We start from the raw sequence: 18,795 nt of genomic DNA, 5'->3' as shown, positions 1-18,795 counted from the left end.
ATTTTTTTTTTCATGGTCTCCTTTTCATCCCTTCCTATACTCTGCTTTTTTAACTCGACCATCAATGTCTCTTCCATCATATGGTAACCAGTACATTTAATACACGTAGAATGACGCAGTAGGTTCTCAGTTAATGCACGTGGCACGACCTCTCCCGACATTTCTTTCACATTTTAAAGCCAGAAACAAAAAAACCCAAACCAAGCGAGACTGCACGAAGCTCTTGGAAGAAAGGCAGAGGGACTCTGGGGAAAGGTGGAAGTAGAGCATTGGACCTCCATCACCACTAACAACAAGTCAACAAGTCAACACTTTACAGCTTATAAGTTATAACTAGTCACAGGTGCACGTACGTGCAGAGGAACCGAACTCTTTTAATGAGTGAGAGAAAAACCAAAACAGAGTTTCACAGCATGGTTGATATAGGTCCGAAGGATCAAACATAACGGATACTTGCCACCTTCCATGTAAACCCAAGAGGAAGAAGAAAGAATAAAGGGAAAATACGCAAAGGAGGAGAGGAAGAATGGCCCATAATCCTTCTGAAAACGGCATCAAAGACGACGATGAAAGAGATGGAAGACAAGAAGAAGAAGAAGAAGAAGAGCCGAGGCTCAAGTACCAGAGGATGGGAGGTAGCATCCCTTCGCTCCTATCAAACGATGCCGCCTCTTGTATCGCTGTTGCTGAGCGGATGATCGCTCTTGGCACCCACAACGGTACCGTTCACATCCTCGATTTACTCGGCAACCAGGTAATAAACCCCTCTTTGTTTGCCTTCTCAATTCGACTCTTCCATCACATCTTCTCAATTCCGCACCTTTTCCATTTAATTAGTTGAAACTTTCTTGATCGTGTAGCCCCCTTACTTCGATTTTGCGCCTTTAAACTTGTAATTTATGGCTTTAAGCAAATTCTTTTGTCTGGTGCTTAAATTTGAGGGCCTAATATCTCAACTTGTCATAGTGCTGTGAACATTATCAATTTATCATCAATTAGGTGGTATTGATCGTAGAACTAATGTACTAATGACCTATGGCAGCTAAAAGTAGCTTTACTCTGCCCGCCTGCGGTAGCTTATGGTCTTTGACATAAAGAAAGTATTTTGTTTATTTATTTATTTTTCATTCAAAGTTTATTATTTTAGGTCACATTGATTGGGCATTTTGCATGTAATGATACTGACTCAAGCTACATTTGTCTTTTATGATTGTGGTTATCATTTGTTTTGACATTGAAGTTGACATTGCAGAGTATTTTTTCATACTACTAAAGAAATTAAAATTGTAGGTTTTTCCAGTTTCCATGAACAATGAATGTGTTGTACTCCAATTGCCACTTTCACTTTTGGTTCTTCAGATATTCCCGCCCATTATTCTTTCTCAATCATCCAACATATCATAATCTTCAAAAAACTTCTCACCTATTGCGTGTTTTCTTGTCTCTTATATTTACAGTTATCCTTGGAAAGCAATATGCTGCACATATCACACTTAAAGGATGACGCATGAGTCTGGTTTCATAATGTCTGAACTGCTTCCTTAGTTCTTGAGGTCAAATATGTGTAGTAGTTAAGCTTCAGTTAAAAATCTGATGGTTGTGTCTGCTTGCTAATCTCCTTGAAAGTTCACTTATTTATGATTTGTAATGGGAATGTTATGTCACTTTTACCCAGGTTAAGGAGTTATCTGCTCACACTGCTACCATCAATGACCTTAGCTTTGACATAGAAGGTGAATATGTAGGAAGCTGTTCAGATGACGGATATGTTGTAATAAGCAGCCTTTTTACTGATGAGAGTTTGAAATTTGAGTATCATCGTCCTATGAAGACCATTGCTCTAGATCCACTTTATTCAAGAAAATCTTCTCGAAGATATGTGACTGGTGGTTTAGCAGGTCATCTATATCTAAACTCCAAAAAATGGATAGGCTACCGTGATCAGGTTCGTGCCAGATCTGCTGAAGGTAGTTTTTGTGATATAAAGTGAATGCAGGAACAAGGAATGTCCTGAATTCTTGAGACTGAGCTATACCTTTTTTTCAGGTTCTGCACTCTGGTGAAGGTCCAATACATGCAGTGAGGTGGAGAACAGATCTCATTGCTTGGGTTAATGATGCAGGTGTGAAAGTTTATGACACTGCCAATGATCAGTGGCTTGCATTTATTGAGAGACCACGAAGAAGCCCATATCCTGAGCCCTTGCTCCCTCACTTGGTTTGGCAGGTTGGTAAAAGATTAATGCCTTGTGTGTTTGGTGAGACACATGCTGACTGTCATTTTAACTCAATTTAGGATGATACTCTCTTGGTTATTGGCTGGGGAGCTTCAGTAACAATTGCTGCAATTAGAACAAATCAGTGTAATGGAGCCAATGGGATACAAAGGCCTATATCCATATCTAGTACGAAGCATGTGGATATTGTGGCATCTTTTCAAACAAGCTACTTCATTTCAGGAATTGCTCCATATGGTGATGCCTTGGTTGTTCTTGCTTATATTCCCGAAAAAGAGGATGGAGAGAAGGAATGTAGCAGTTCAGTTCGATCATGCCAGGTATCTTTTCACTCATTGATATTTAATGGTTTGCCGAATGGTGGAAACTCCTATTTCTGTTGTTATACCAACTAATAGCTGAACATGATCGCAACATATCTGCCAATGAATTTGTTCAAATATCTGATTGCATAGATGTCATAATTTGTATTGCCTTCTTACTTTTATGATCATTATCTCATAATTGATTTCTTGTTAATCTACCACCACATTTCTTTTCTATTTTGAATGACATGCCGCGTCTTTTCTGATGCTAATCAAGTTGTTAAATGAGATCTGCTAGTGGTGAGAAAGAGAAAGAGAGTGAAAAAGAGGAGAACAGAATTTCAGAATCACGGGGAGAAGTGAGAAAGGAGAGAGAAGGGTGAGAGAAAGAAAAACGAGAGGAAGGGAGAGGAGAGAAGAAAAAAAAGTGTGGAAGAGAGAAGGAAGAGAGGGATAGAGGGGAGTTAACAACCTCTTTCAGTTCAAATAAACTAAATCCATCCACTAATTAAAACCGTGGGGGACTCTTAGGATTACAAGGTATTTATTTATAAAAAAAAATCTGAAAAGATAAAGTTGACACAAAAAATTTTCCATGCCTTAAACACATATTAACAACCCTTACTTGATAAGATAAACTAGCCCACGGTTTCTGGTTTTTAGAATAACTAGAACTGAACCATCTCTTGGGCAAGGGGTTGAACCAGAATTTTACTCATTAAACCAAACCTGTCCTGCATTATTCCCTCCTTGTTAGAAAAGACTCATCCTCAAGTCATATAATGAGAACAGATCTCCAACACTTGATCAACATCCACGAGCGATGGCTTGATGGCACAATGATCCAGTGTATTTCACGATCAAAATCAGCAACAATCGGTTTTCTTACATCCAAGATTTGTGGAAGAAGAAGGAAATTGACGGTCCCGATCTCATTTGAATTGTATTTCCTCAATTGGAATCATCTCTTGATGCTCATCGAGTTTTTCTGCTGTTGTATCTTCTTCCAATTCTGATTCGTGTTCTGAAACTTCCATCATGTTCAATACATTATCACATAGACGTTTAGTATTATCTTCAAGCTCTCGAAAACTCAATCAGTTAGACCCATCAATCCTTCTTCAAATCTCTTCGTACTTCTTTCCATGTGAAGTTGAAGAGCAAGAAATTGAGACTCAAGACTATCATAATCGATCGTCATTGAAAATCAAGTATTTTTTCTCTAATACCAAACGATGCAGATGAAGTAGATAGATCTGCTAGTGGTGGGAAAGAGAAAGAGAGTGAGAAAGAGAAGAACAGAATATCAGAATCGTTGGGGGAAGTGAGAATGGAGAAAGAAGAGAGAAGTAAGAAGAAAAAATATGGGGAAGAGAGAGGGACGATACAGAGAGAGGAGAGGTAACAACCTCTTTCAATTCAAACAAACTAAATCCATCTATTAATTAAAACTATTGGGGGGGGGGGTTCTTAGCCATTACAAGGTATTTATTTAAAAAAAAAAAAAAAACTGAAAAGATAAAGATAAGACGCTTTAAAAGTCTTCCATGACTTAAAACACCTAGTAATAAACCTACTTGATAAGATAACCTCAAAACTAATCCTTGTCTCCTCCAGCCAATGGCTGTAACTGGAGTTTCCTAATGCAACATATATACTAAATAAAATAAAGAAAGCAAACTCCTAAAACTAGGACACAGTTTCTGGTTTCTAGAATAACCAGAACTGAACCATCTCTTGGGCCAAGGCCATGGGTTGAACTACCCAACCCAAATTGAACCAAACCTGTCCTGCATTATTTCTTTTGGCATTGTGAAAATTTTGTACTTACTGAAGTTTCTGATAGGATCACAGTGTAGGCACCTCTAATTGCAGTTGTGTACTGTTGACTGACTTGTAGTTAAGGAAGCTATGCAGCAATAAGATAGTTTTAAGAGCATGGTGATCGTTTCGGCCAGTGGAAGATATCAGAGTTTCGTCCTTGCAGTATTTTTCATACAAAAGAAAAATATATTAAAGATTTGTCAAGTGGTGAAACGATAATGGAAATTAATTGATGGAAGTTGGTTTAGTGGGTTGATCTCTAGAATTTAGAAGTCTATATATTTGATACAGAAGTCAACTTACAAGGAATTGGTTTCTGTTTGTTTGTTTTGGAGGTAGCCTTGGTGTTGATGATTTTAACTTTGTTCGCTTATCTCATACAAAGAATGGTGGGAGTTGAATCATCCAAACTATGAGAGATTTTTCTATTTTTTTTTGGGTGAATAATATGTATTATCATACCCCAGGAGGGGGCAGGAAAAGGAAAGAATATACAAAGGAGAAGAGAGAGGGGGGGGGGAGAAACAAACCAACCTACGCAGAGGTTGAAGAGAAAAGAGAGGGCAGGTCGAGGCCCCAAACACCAGCAATATGCCTATTCCTAGGGGAGTCCCTGACTGCGCGAAGATGGGCACGGCTGAGCTTGGAAGACACTTCAAAGAGTCATTTACATAAGCAACATGGCACTCATTCCTCTCAGTGCTTTTACGTTGAAACTTCCTAAAGAGTTAGTTAACCTCCCCCTCTTCCCTCCCTCCTCACCCCAAATAAAGGAAAAAGAATCGGTAATAGAATCTTGTGCATTGTGAATTGGATTGATTCCTTATTTTATTTGGAAGAAATTTGATATATATTTTTTTCCACCATTCCCCTATTACAAAAGGTGTATCTCTTTACTTCTAGTCTTTTGGTTTTAAAATTGATTCTCTGTTTGTTCTTTCAAAGAGTGTGGAGAAGTGGTGGTTCAGGTTGACATGTTCGCCAGAAGTGCTGGGCATCTCGGATGTTGATTGCATCTTTTTGTCTCCTAGAGGCTGGTAGGGAGAGTGATTGAATTAAGCTGCTGTGCTAGCTTTCCATCAGAGATTGGAACTATTGAATGAATTGGATTTAAGAATTATTGTGTTAGGTGGCTCATGTATTACTTTTAGTTGGGTTCTGCTAAGATGGGTTAATCTTGGTTGCTTCGTTCTTCATCATTCAAAGCCTAGTAGTTTGAAGAGAAGAACAAGGTGAGAGAGAGGAGAAGAGATGAGAGGAAGAAGGAGACCAAGAGAGAGTGTTACGGTTGAACCTCTTGTGTGTTGGAGAGACTTCTCCACACTCTATATTACTTGAATAGAACTAAAGAGTTATTACATCCACCTCCCTAGGGAGGTACAAGGTAAAAAGGACAAACAAGATAAAAATACAAAACAAGGCAACTAGTTCACAGCCTAGTTCCCAAACTACCCCTGTTACATAGTTACTAACAACTCTAACACTCCCCCTCAAGTTGGAGAATATATATCATGCATTCCCTGCTTGCTTAGAAGAGAATTAAACTGAGGAGAGGCAAGGGCCTTGGTAAGGATGTCTGCCAATTGATCACCAGTCTTCACAAAAGGAGTGCAAATGCAGCCAGCGTCTATCTTCTCCTTGATGAAGTGCCTATCAACCTCAATATGCTTAGTCCTGTCATGCTGAACAGGGTTGTGGGCAATACTGATGGCAGCATTGTTGTCACAATAGAGTCTCATAGGGCCTCCAGTGTCAAATCCCAGTTCCTGAACAAGTCTTTTCAACCATATGAGTTCACACACTCCATGCGCCATAGCTCTAAATTCTGCCGCTGCACTGGATCTGGCTACAACATGCTGTTTTTTACTCCTCCATGTAACCAAATTACCTCCCACAAAGGTACAATAGCCAGAGGTAGATCTCCTGTCTATAATAGAGCCAGCCCAATCTGCATCAGTGAATCCTTCCACTCTCAAATGATTGTGTCTGGCATACAACAGTCCTTTCCCTGGAGAAGACTTCAAATACCTAAGAATGCGATATACAGCATCCAAGTGGCCACTTTTGGGAGCATGCATAAATTGGCTCACCACTCCTACTGCATATGAAATATCTGGGGCGTGTCATAGCAAGATAGATAAGCTTCCCAACAAGTCTTTGGTACTTTCCAGCATCAACCAGAGAAGGACCACAATCTTCCCCTAGTTTGTGATTTTGCTCAATAGGAGAATTTGCTGGTTTGCAATCCAACATCCCTGTCTCTGTCAACAAATCAAGAACAAACTTCCGTTGACATATGTTGAATTGTTGATTCCTTTCTTAGTCCTTGATACTTCAATTCTTAGGAAGTACTTCAAGGGACCCAGATCTTTGATCTCAAATTGTTGTGCCAAGTAGCTTTTCAGTGTACCAATCTCAGCTATATCATCTCCTGTGACCACAATAGCATCCACATAGACAATGAGAGCAGTGATGGTACCATCGCCCCGCTTGGTAAAGAGTGTGTGATCAATTTGGCTTTGAGAATATCCATTCTTTAAGATGGCCTGTCAGAAGCATTCAAACCATGACTTTAGTGATTGTTTGAGACCATATAGTGCCTTCTTGAGGAGACACACTTTCCCTTCAGCTGAAGGCATTTTGAAGCCTGGTGGGGGTTGTATGTACACTTCCTCTTCCAAGTCACCATGGAGAAAGGCATTCTTCACATCTAACTGATATAATGGCCAATCTTTATTGGCAGCCAGTGATAAAAGAACTCTTATAGAGTTATGCTTAGCTACAGGGGCAAACGTCTCCTGATAGTCAATCCCATAGACTTGACTGTACCCCTTGGCAACCAACCTTGCCTTGTATCTCTCCACAGTACCATCAGACTTGTACTTGATTGTATAGACCCATCTGCATCCAACTGGGACACGTCTGTTAGGTAGATCCACCAATTGCCAAGTATCATTTTTCTCAAGAGCCATCATCTCCTCAGACATAGCTTGTCTCCACTTTGGGTCAAGCATAGCATCACTGACATTCCTGGGAATAGAGGCTGTAGAGAGAGCAGTGGTAAAGGCAATACTTGTAGGAGAAAGAGCATCATAGGAAACAAACTGAGTTATAGGATTAGTATAAGTTCTTTTCCCTTTTCTAACAGCAATAGGAAGATCTAAATCACATAGAGAAGAAGGGATGTCACCTGACTGAGAAGGATGAGTCTCAGGGTGTGGATCTGGATCCAAAGAGGACTCTTGGTAGGTCTTCTTTCTCTCATTATGCACGCCTTCACCTCTCTTGTAGGTAATATGGTAATCCTTCTCCTTATCAGAACCACTATCAACCACTAAATCTGTATTCACATTCACATCCACAGCCCTGTGCTTTCCAGTGTCAAGTGTAAAGGGAGATATGGGTAGAGGACAAAGGAAATCAGCAGTCTGTTCACTTCCACAATTCTCCCCCTGAAGAGGATACTGAGAGGGGGCAAAGAAAGGGACAGATTCAAGGAAGGTGACATCCTTTGAAATAAAACACCGACGAGAAGAAGGATGATAACATTTGTAACCCTTGGAAGTAGAAGAGTATCCAAGGAAGAGACACTTAAGAGCCTTGGGATCAAGTTTAGTACGGGCAGATTTGTTTACATGCACATAACAAACACACCCAAAGATTTTAGGAGGAAGAGAGAAAGCAGAAGCCTTAGGGGATAAGATGTCCAAGGGAGATTTGAAATCAAGAAATTTGGTAGGCATGCGATTGATGAGGAAAGAGGCAGTGAGAAGAGCAGCATACCAAAAAGTCTTGGGGACATGCATGCCCAACAAGAGACTACGGGTGACCTCCAATAAAAGGCGATTCTTCCTCTCAGCAACCCCATTTTGTTGGGGGGTATCAACACACGCTAGCTGATGGAGAATGCCATTAGCAGTAAAGAAGGTTTGGAGACCACCAAACATGTATTCCCCCCCTTTGTCGGATCGAACAACTTTGATCCGAGTGTCAAACTGAATCAGAATCATCTGATAAAAAGCTTTAAATGCATCACAAACATCATTTTTATGCTTCATAAGAACAGTCCAAGTGGCACGAGAAAAATCATCAACAAAGGACACAAAGTAACGATAGCCAAATAAAGAGGTAGTGGGAGAAGGTCCCCAAACATCAATGTGCACAATATGAAAAGGGGCAGTGGTTCTATTACCATGATATGGATAAGAGGAACGACAATGTTTGGCAAACATATATGGTTCACATTGAAAAACATGAGAAGAAGCGACAGAAGAAAATAAGTGAGGCAATTGTTTCCTCATTACAACAAAAGAGGGATGGCCTAGACGGCGATGCCACAACATAATAGACTCCACAGAACTACTATCATCACGTCCACATACATAGGACCGAGCTGTGGGCAAAAAAGGCTAAAAAAAGTAAAGTCCTTGCTCCTCACGTCCACTACCAATAACCCTCTTCGTCACCAAATCCTGAAAAAGACAATAAGAAGGAAAAAAAGTGACGCAGCAGTTTAAAGATTTTATCAAATGACTCATAGAGAGAAGATTAAGGGTAAGATTAGGTACATGAAGAACAGATGTAAGAGAAATAGATGAGGTAACAGGGATACTGCCCTTACCAGAAATGGAGGAAAGGGAGCCATCGGCTACCCGAACCTTATCCTTACCGGAGCAAATGGTATAGGAATCATAATAATGGGACGTACCAGTCATGTGGTCGGTGGCACCAGAGTCAATGACCCAAGATTGGGCTGCAATAGAGGCTGAGGTAGAGACCTGCAGAGCAGAGGATGAAGAAGAGCTAGCTGTTGTGGGTGTAGAAGGTATGCTCAACTTTGACATGACCCTACGGAACACTGCATCAGCCAAAGTAGAGTCATCCTGTGTAGCATCTGTTTTTGTCACAACAGAGTGGGCACCTCGAGCTCCCCCGCGACGACCACTACGAGTCCCACCGCGTGTACCAGGAGGACGGCTATGAAGAGTCCAACATCTATCCTTAGTGTGCCCTGTGCCCAGATCTCCCACAATGGTCGCATTTAAATCTATCTCTGCCACCACCACTAGTACCACCTGTCTCCACTGCTCTGTCCTCCCCATAAGTAAGCCCCTAGCCTCTACCACCACTACGTGTGTCCTGGAATGAGGAGAAATTGAGAGCTGATCTCTCAAGGGATGATGTTGGAGCAGGTGCCATAGCTGCACGCCGTGTCTCCTCACTCTGCAAATAGCTGTAAACCTCATTAAGAGATGGAAGAGGAGACCTGCCCAAAATCTGGAGCCTGATGGGTTCATACTCAGGATTCAGCCCACCAAGAAGAGTGAAGACACGCTCCTTTTCAAGAGCACGATACACCTTGGCCTCATCCACTGGGTTGGTCAATTGGAGATCCCTGTAATGATCATACTCCTCCAACAGGCTAATATAGGCATTGTAGTACTCAGAAATAGTCTTGTCGCCCTGCTTCATTGCATTAATTTTTTGATGAAGGTGATAAACTTTGGCGGAGTCACCCACCCTGTCAAATGTCTGAGCGACACTATCCCAAATAGCCTTGGCAGTTTCCTTTCTCATAAATCTTCGCCCAATCTCGGGCTTCATGGAGAAGATAAGCCATGTCATGACTGTGGAATTTTCGGTCTCCCATTTCTCATAAGTAGGGGAACCAAGAGCTGGAGCAGTAATGGTGCCAATAATATACCCAAGTTTCCCTTTGCTCCGAAGGGAAAGCTTTACTGAGTGGGACCAATCCAAATAATTGGTGTTGTCTAATTTTACAATGGAGATCTGTGGGTGTGAGTTCTCAAAGACAAACTGTGGAGCAGCTGGAGTAGGTTGTGATTCAGCCGTGCCAAGCCCAGAGACATCAGAATCAGGCATCTTGTGGGGATAAAAGAGGCACTTAACCATACACAAGGAAGTCCAAACAAAGTGGGGAGTACACACTCAACCCAAATGAAGATTCCAATCTCAAGAGATAAATTCCAGCAGCAGAAGAAACAGAGGAAAAACTGAGCAGAACTTCATCCAATCATTTTTAAACAAAAACATCCACTTATACAAGTTGTAAGACCTTTAACAAGGTATGCATTCATACTTTTAAGCCAAGAGAGGAGTCCACGATGCTTCAAATGCAAGAAAAAAAGACAATAGCAGTCACTGTCGATACCTGGGCAGGAACAAAGAGACCACGAAAAAGAGCAGAGCTCCAGCAAGAGAGCCCTTCAGCTAGGAGATGCACATGGGGCTTGAAAAGCACACTTCTACGATTCTAACAAGCCATTCCAAGCTCCAAACCCATGCCAAGAGAAGGAAATATAAGAGCTGCAACCCTGAGATGGTGGAAAAATCTGGGCAGAACAGAAGCTCACGAAACTGAGCTATGTTCAAAGGAACTCAGCAACCATCAAAGGAGGACCCAGGAGGCATGAAGAGGACTTAAAAACGATCTCAGTAAGCTGCTCCATGGTTCAAATACCTGCCGAAATGCAGGTGAAACAAGGCCTGCAACGGAGGACTGGCGGAAGCCCTAGCACGTCTTTGGTTGTCTTCAAAAACCAAACAAAACTTCAAGGCAGCTCAAATAACTTCATCCAACATTGAAACAGGTTGTGTAGAACCTTTCTCATACCATCCCAACAAAACCTTTTTACATATGGTCCTTCTCCTTGGAATCTCTTGAGTTTTCGGATTCCAAAGGGAGGAAAAAAAATGAGAAGCAAAAAAAGGGTAATACGACTCTCAAACCCTGTGGTGGCTCTGATACCAAGTTAGATTTTAGGTTTAGAAGAGAAGAACAAGGTGAGAGAGAGGAGAAGAGATGAGAGGAAGAAGGAGACCAAGAGAGAGTGTTACGGTTGAAGCTCTTGTGTGTTAGAGAGACTTCTCCACACTCTATATTACTTGAATAGAACTAAAGAGTTATTACATCCACCTCCCTAGGGAGGTACAAGGTAAAAAGGACAAACAAGATAAAAATGCAAAACAAGGCAACTAGTTCACAGCCTAGTTCCCAAACTACCCCTGTTACATAGTTACTAACAACTCTAACAGGCTGAGCTTGGAAGACACTTCAAAGAGTCATTTACATAAGCAACATGGCACTCATTCCTCTCAGTGCTTTTACGTTGAAACTTCCTAAAGAGTCAGTTAACCGCTCCTCTTCCCTCCCTCCTCACCCCAAATAAAGGAAAAAGAATCGGTAATAGAATCTTGTGCATTGTGAATTGGATTGATTCCTTATTTTATTTGGAAGAAATTTGATATATTTTTTTTTCCACCATTCCCCTATTACAGAAGGTGTATCTCTTTACTTCTAGTCTTTTGGTTTTAAAATTGATTCTCTGTTTGTTCTTTCAAAGAGTGTGGAGAAGTGGTGGTTCAGGTTGACATGTTTGCCAGAAGTGCTGGGCATCTCTGATGTTGATTGCATCTTTTTGTCTCCTAGAGGCTGGTAGGGAGAGTGATTGAATTAAGCTGCTGTGCTAGCTTTCCATCAGAGGTTAGAACTATTGAATGAATTGGATTTAAGAATTATTGTGTTAGGTGGCTCTTGTATTACTTTTAGTTGGGTTCTGCTAAGATGGGTTAATCTTGGTTGCTTCGTTCTTCATCATTCAAAGCCTAGAGTTGGCACAGGATTGACATCTAGTATCTCCCACGCATTGAGGTTGGCAAATCACATGATGTACCTCCTTGTTAAATGTGGTGTTTCACGGAAAAGTACTGGACTAGAGGTTTTGCTTAATTTTGGCATTTATATGATTATTTTTGGGATAACAATGCAATATGATATAATTATGCTCTTGCTAGTAATGACCTAAATGAGACAACCAACATAATAAATAAATCATAGGATATAATATACACATATTCATCAAAACCAGAGCAATAAACATAAATCAATGTAAACGTGTTGAGTGTCAAAAAACTGATATAATATAAGGCATGATGTCATAGGCCACAAGGCAATGCCAAGGCATCCAAGGCGGTTGCCTTTCTTGCATCAAACAAGGCATGCTGTTGCTTTAGACCCAAGAAGGTGCCTGGACACCAAGTGACACCTTGCCAAGTATGCTTTTAAGGGATGTAAGAGGAAAGCTACGGGAGGAAAAGAGGCATTTCTGTGATGTATATCAGGAAATTTACATTTCTTGTCTGTTTGAGGATTGGACCTTGGTCAACATGATAGTAATTGAGTGATTTGGATGGAGATGTAAGGGATATCAATGATAAAGTTTGAGGTTATCCGTATATGTGAAAAAATAAATGTATATATTTATGGCATGTCTTGGTTTTATCTGGTCGACTGACTTCCACCTCACGTATGGTTCTCTGGGCTGATTTAAGATAATGATATGAACATTTATTTTTTCATATATATGATATGAGCATAGGGGTTGATCTACATGGACATGTTGGGAGAGATCGTAGAGGCTATGAAGGTGATCATGGAGGCTATGGAGTTGGAGAGAGGAATGAGATGATCTCAGTTTTAGATTTTGTGGTAGCTTACGATTTTTCCATTGTGAACACCATTTTTGAAAAGAGATGAGCATTTGGTAACCTACAAAAGTGGACAACATAGCAGCCAAATAGATTTCTTTTTGACAAGAAGGTCCGACAGATTGTTTTGTAAGGACTGTAAGGTTATACCTGGGGAGAGTCTAACCACTTAACATAGATTGGTGGTCCTTGATACGTGCCTCATTACGCAGAAACATAAGATAGAGGAGCCTATTTTCCCTAAGATAAAGTGGTGGAGCTTAAAAGGAGATATCTTAAATTCATTTACGAATAAAGTGGTCATACAAGGAAAGTGGAACCTTGAAGGCGATGACACTAATTCGATATGGAACGAGATAACGACTTGTATGAAGAAGGTTACCAAGAAGGTATTAGGGGAGTCGAAAGGTAAACGTCATGCTTCTAGGGAGACTTGGTGGTGGGAAGATGAGGTCTAAACAGCTATTAAGACTAAGAAAGCTAGTTTTAAGACATGGCAAAGGACTGAGGAGGTAATGGATCTAAAAAGGTATATATCTGCCAGAAATGAAGCTAAAAATATTGTGGGGAAAGCAAGGGTGAGGAAATATGATGTATTTATAACAATTTGAACACAAAGGAAGGGAAAAAAGTTATCTATAAGATAGCTAAAGCAAGAGAAAGGATGAGTGGAGATGTTGACCATGTTAGATGTATTAAAAGTGAAAATGGTAAATACTGACAAGGGATGAAGACATTAGGAAGTGATGGAAGGAGTATTCTACAACCTCCTAAATGAAGACTTTTCAAGTAATAATGCCCCCCAGGGCGGTATTATACATCATGACACCACATGTCGAAGATATATCTGCAAAATTAGGGTGTCTAAAGTCAAAGAAGCTCCAAGAAAGATGAAAGTAGGCAATACACCAGCCCAAACGGAGTCCCAATAGAAAAGTATGGACTGTGGAAGAACCTAGGAATCTGTGGTTTAACTTGGCTTACCAAGCTGTTTAATAAGATTTTGAGTACAAAGAAAATACTAGATGAATGGAGGAGAAGCATTGTGGTCCTAATTTATAAAAACAAAGGTGATATTCAAAGCTACATAACTATAGAGGCATAAAACTAATGAGTCATATGATAAAGCTATGGGAGAGGGTTATTGATACCCATCTGAGAAAGGAAACTACTATTTCGGAGAACGAATTTGGCTTTATGCCAAGTAGATCCACAATGGAAACTATGTTCGTACTTGGGATCTCAAAACAGATACTGACAAAGGATCGCATACCCCTTTCTCTAGGAATTAAATAAAGTACAAAAAAGTACATTTAGGTACCTGCAAAAGTAAATATGGGTGTCAATTGGCCTAGGGAAATTCCAAGAATCTCAAGAAGCTGGAAAGGGAGATTCCCCTATTCTTAGTCAGGAGACTCATGGAAAAGTATAGAGAGGGTAAGGAGGATCTCCATATGGGCTTTATTGATCTAGAAAAAGCCTATGACAAAGTCCTTAGAGAGCTAATCTGGCACATACTAGATAAGAGAAGAGTGCCATGTAAATATGGGGACATAATTAAAGATATGTATGATGGTGTGGTAGCTAGCATAAGAGTTGTGGGGGGTCAAGGTAGTGAGTTCCCAATTAAGCTTAGGCTACATCAAGGATCAATCTTAAGCCCTTGTTTGTTTGTGTTTGTCATGGATGATTTAACTGGAGACATACAAGATGAGATTCCTTGGTGTATGTTTTTTGCTGATGATATTGTATTGGTGGACGAGACAAAAGCAGGGATGAAACACCCAATTGGAGTTATGAAGATTAACCTAGGAATCAAGAGGTCTTAAGATACGTAGAACAAAGACGGAGTACATGGTGTGCAACTTTAGCCACACTATGACGGTTAACGAGGGGGTCCATATTGATGATAAGGAGATACCTCAAAGTGATTATTTTAGATATCTGGGCTCTATTGTAAATAAAGAAGGCGATATAGAGGATGAGGTTTCCCAAAGAATTAAAATAGGATGGATGAAGTGGAGAAGTGCGATCGGCGTGCTGTGTAATCGGAGTATTCCTTTAAAACTCAAAGGAAATTTTTATAGGACTGCCATTTGACCGGCTATGATGTATGATGCAGAATGTTGGGTAGTTAAGAAGCGGCATGTAGACAAACTATGTGTGGTGGAGATGAGGATGTTGAAATGGATGTGTCAAGACTAGGAAGGATAAAGTTAGGAATGACCATGTTAGAGCTGAGTTGGAAGTAGCCCCTATACATGATAAGCTACGAGAGTATCGTTTAAGATGGCATGGTCATGTTCAACGGAGGCCTCAGGATGCTTCAGTTCGGAGGAGTGATTTGATTCAGATAGAAGGAACTAAAAGAGCCAGAGGCAGGCCTAAAATTACCCTAAGTGAAGTTGTGAGGAAAGACATGCATAGCTTAGGTCTCGTATCTTGTATGACTTCAAACAGAATTGATTGGAGAACAAGGATCCATTTAGTCGACCCCATTTAGTTGGGATAAGACTAGGTTGTTGTTGTTGTGTATGAACATTCCCCACCCCCCATACATGTTTGATAAACTAGTTACTCAATCATATAATCTAAGTTTTATTTTTAATCAAATTCATCTCAACCATCATTATGAAGTTATCAAATCTTGTTTAGATATATTGATTCAAGTAAGCTTTGTGCTTCTATTACTTTATTTTATTGTTGATCAATCATGTAAAAGGGTTTTGTGCATGTATGTATATTCCTAGTCAAAAGGTATAGAATTGAGTTAAAACTGTAAGAGTAAAAAAAGTAAAATAATTCTACAGCTTTCCTCAGTCTTGAGATGGATTTCTGGATCTTTTGACTCAGCTGATTAATATCAATGTGTTTTTTTTGTGCATTCCTTGTATCCTTCTTTCTTTCTTTAAATTCCTTCACTTAAGACATGATATCTGCACAGATTAATGTGTCCAGAAATGTTGTCGATTTTTTCCCTATTTCTCCAGTTTCTTGTAAAAATGGTGATTCCCATGCATGTTCCTTGGGTCAGTCAGTTATTATTTAGAAATATTTTAGAATTGTCAGGATGCTGGTGTGGTATTGGTGAAAATTTCCTTGAACCCACTTCATTGCCATCCCTACCTAATGTGGCCTTATTTCCTGATCTTCATTAATTTTCGCACTAAAATTATTGTGAAACGCTGCCTGTTTACTGCCATTTCTTATGGTACAAGGTGACTATGAATGTGGTTGGTTACCTTCTTCTTCTTCTTCTTGTCGGAGAGGTAGGATGATGTTTATCTCTTTTGACATATATAGTTCTTGTGGATCAGGGAACCGCGCAGAGGCCAGAAGTACGTATAGTCACATGGGAAAATGATGAACTTGCAACAGATGCTCTTCCTGTGCATGGCTTTGAGCATTACAAGGGAAAGGATTATTCCCTTGCTCATGCTCCTTTCTCAGGTATTAAATTTTTTTTTATCACTTTTGAAATATTGTGCTTTACTTGTGCTTCTTGATTCAATTGAATGTTACTTTTCCTGTGCTGTTAATTGCATTGCATGTTCAAATGGTTTTAACTTTTTAAAGTCTACACGCTTAAATGTAGGTTGCAGCTATGCAGGTGGTCAGTGGGCTGCTGGTGATGAACCATTGTACTATATAGTATCTCCAAAGGATGTAGTAATTGCAAAGCCTAGGTTAGTGTTTTTTTTTCCTTTATTTTTTATTTTTTTCTAGTAAAAAAATTAATGATCATGTATTCTTTCCAAAATGTTTGACCAATCAAGGTTTGAATGAAATTTTAGGGCGAATTCTTTTGGCTAAACCTCTAGGTTCCTTTTGTAAACGCTACCCTGACATTGTGACTCTGTTGCCATCTAACCCAGTGCAATAAACATGGAATCCTTGTCTTCCTGTATTTGTTTTTGATTTTTCTGCCGTTGAGAGCCCCCCTTAAATTGCACAGACTCTGTTGAAAATTATAGCTGATTGATTCATGATAACTTGTTTGTGTTTTTCTGAAATAGTGCCTGACTAAACAAAATCCAAGCGGATTTCAGTGTGATTGACTGTATATAATCATGTTGAATGGTAAACCTCTGCTTCAACAGTGGTTGCAAACCATAGCTGATTGATTTATTACATTGCATTTCATTTGCTCAAATACTACCAGTAGAACCAATATCTGTTTTCAGTCTGACTGAGTGTTGCAGATCTCAGCTAGAAGGAAGAAAAGGGGCATGCGGTTGTATGAAATCAGTCCTTTTTCTTGGCCTGCGGTTCGTAAAAACTGAACCAGTGGTTCAGTGAGTTGGGCCGAGATCTTGGTGAGTTGGTGCAATTTTTTTTTGAATTCGAATCCAGGTTTCAGTGGGTTTTTTGACCTAGTTAGGTCATGAAACTTGGTATACAACCTATTTTGGGCCATTTAAACACAATGACACTATTAGATTTTGAAATATCAAAGTCCAAATAGGAGTTTGACTTTGGACCCTAGGTTGTAGAAGCAGAGTTCCGTGCTATGACTCATGGCATATGTGAGTTGCTATGGCTTAAGGGCCTTCTACAGGATCTTGGTGTTCGTACTCACTCACCGATGTTGCTGTAATGTGACAGCATATCTGCTATTAGTATTGCCCTTTAATCCAGTTCAGCATGACAGGACAAAACATATGGAGATAGACCATCATTTTATCAAGGAGAAGCTGGATCAAGCAGTTATATGTATCCCTTTGTTCAATCTGAAAATCAGTTGGCTGATGTCTTCATTAAGGGGCTTAGCAATAAAGTTTTTCATTCTATTTTGTGCAAGTTGGGCATGTGTGATAGATATGCATCAACTTGAGTGGGGGGGGGGGAGTGTGGTAATTCGGGTATTCAATATAGGTATATCTGCCCTGAGAGTATATTTGTTCTTTGTGCGTATTCTCCTTTATTATAAATAAAGCGTGGCTGTGATCCCTAGGGACACAAGTCATTATTCTCCCCATCAATTTCATCACTGAGTATTGAGGTAGTTTGTTCTACACAAAGGATCTTTCTATCCCAACGAAAGTTTACTTTGGATCTTTTGAGACTGGGATGCTTGGGTGTCGACCTATTGATACTCTTAGAGGCTAATGTTCATTTGAAGAGCAAGGATGGTGACCCAGTTGATAGAGGACGGTACCCGCGGCTGGTTGGGAGATGGATATATCTCTCACATACTCGACCAGATATAGCATATGCTGTGAGTTTGGTGAGTTTGTATATGCATGATCCACATACCACACACTTGGAGGCTGTGTATCGTATTCTTCGGTACTTGAAGTCAACTCTAGGTAAAGGAGTACTTTTCTCTTCTCATGGTCATATGAGAGTTGAGGCCTTCACATATGCTGATTGTGCCGGTTCACCAGATGATCGCAGATCCATGACTGGCTATTGTGCCTTTGTTGGAGGTAACCTTGTGACATGGTGCATGATATTTGTGAGTTACTGTGGCTTAAAGGTCTTCTACAGGATCTAGGTGTTCCTATTCAACCATGTATGATGTTATACTGTGACAAGAAATCTACTATCACCATTGCTCATAATCCGGTTTAACATGATAAGAACCAAGCACATGGAGATTGATCGTCATTTTATCAAAGAGAAGATAGATCAAGGTGTTATTTGTATACCTTTTGTTAAGTCTGGTGATCAGTTAGCTGGTATTTTTACTAAGGCTCTTAGTAGTAACGTTTTTCATTCTATTGTATCCAAGTTGGGCATGTGTGACATCTATGCACCAACTTGAGTGGGAGTGTTGTAATATGGGTATAAGGGCTCATTTTCCCATAGGGGCATACTTGTACTTTGTTCTCATTCCTATTATTATAAATAAAGTTGAGACCTCTGTCTCAGGGACAAGTCATTATTTTTCTCAGAGATTTCGTCACTTTTATTGCTAGG

General features: G+C 40.0%; 1 protein-coding gene across 1 annotated transcript in view; it reads left to right on the top strand.

Moving 5' to 3' along the window:
* Window positions 1–510: 510 nt before the first annotated feature.
* LOC122651283 (vacuolar protein sorting-associated protein 41 homolog) overlaps window positions 511–18,795 on the top strand; it is a 34,842-nt gene continuing 16,557 nt past the window's right edge. Inside the window, exons 1-6 of the mRNA XM_043844617.1 lie at window positions 511–754; window positions 1,676–1,945; window positions 2,047–2,226; window positions 2,296–2,556; window positions 16,191–16,323; window positions 16,469–16,559. Of these exons, the coding sequence (XP_043700552.1) occupies window positions 527–754; window positions 1,676–1,945; window positions 2,047–2,226; window positions 2,296–2,556; window positions 16,191–16,323; window positions 16,469–16,559 (1,163 nt within the window). The 5' untranslated portion in view covers window positions 511–526. The remainder of the gene's footprint in view (window positions 755–1,675; window positions 1,946–2,046; window positions 2,227–2,295; window positions 2,557–16,190; window positions 16,324–16,468; window positions 16,560–18,795) is intronic.

This window comes from Telopea speciosissima, chromosome 2 (assembly GCF_018873765.1).
Source record: "Telopea speciosissima isolate NSW1024214 ecotype Mountain lineage chromosome 2, Tspe_v1, whole genome shotgun sequence".
Lineage (NCBI taxonomy): Eukaryota > Viridiplantae > Streptophyta > Magnoliopsida > Proteales > Proteaceae > Telopea > Telopea speciosissima.
Note: the sequence above shows the minus strand (reverse complement) of the source record. Positions and strands in the feature narration are given on the sequence as shown.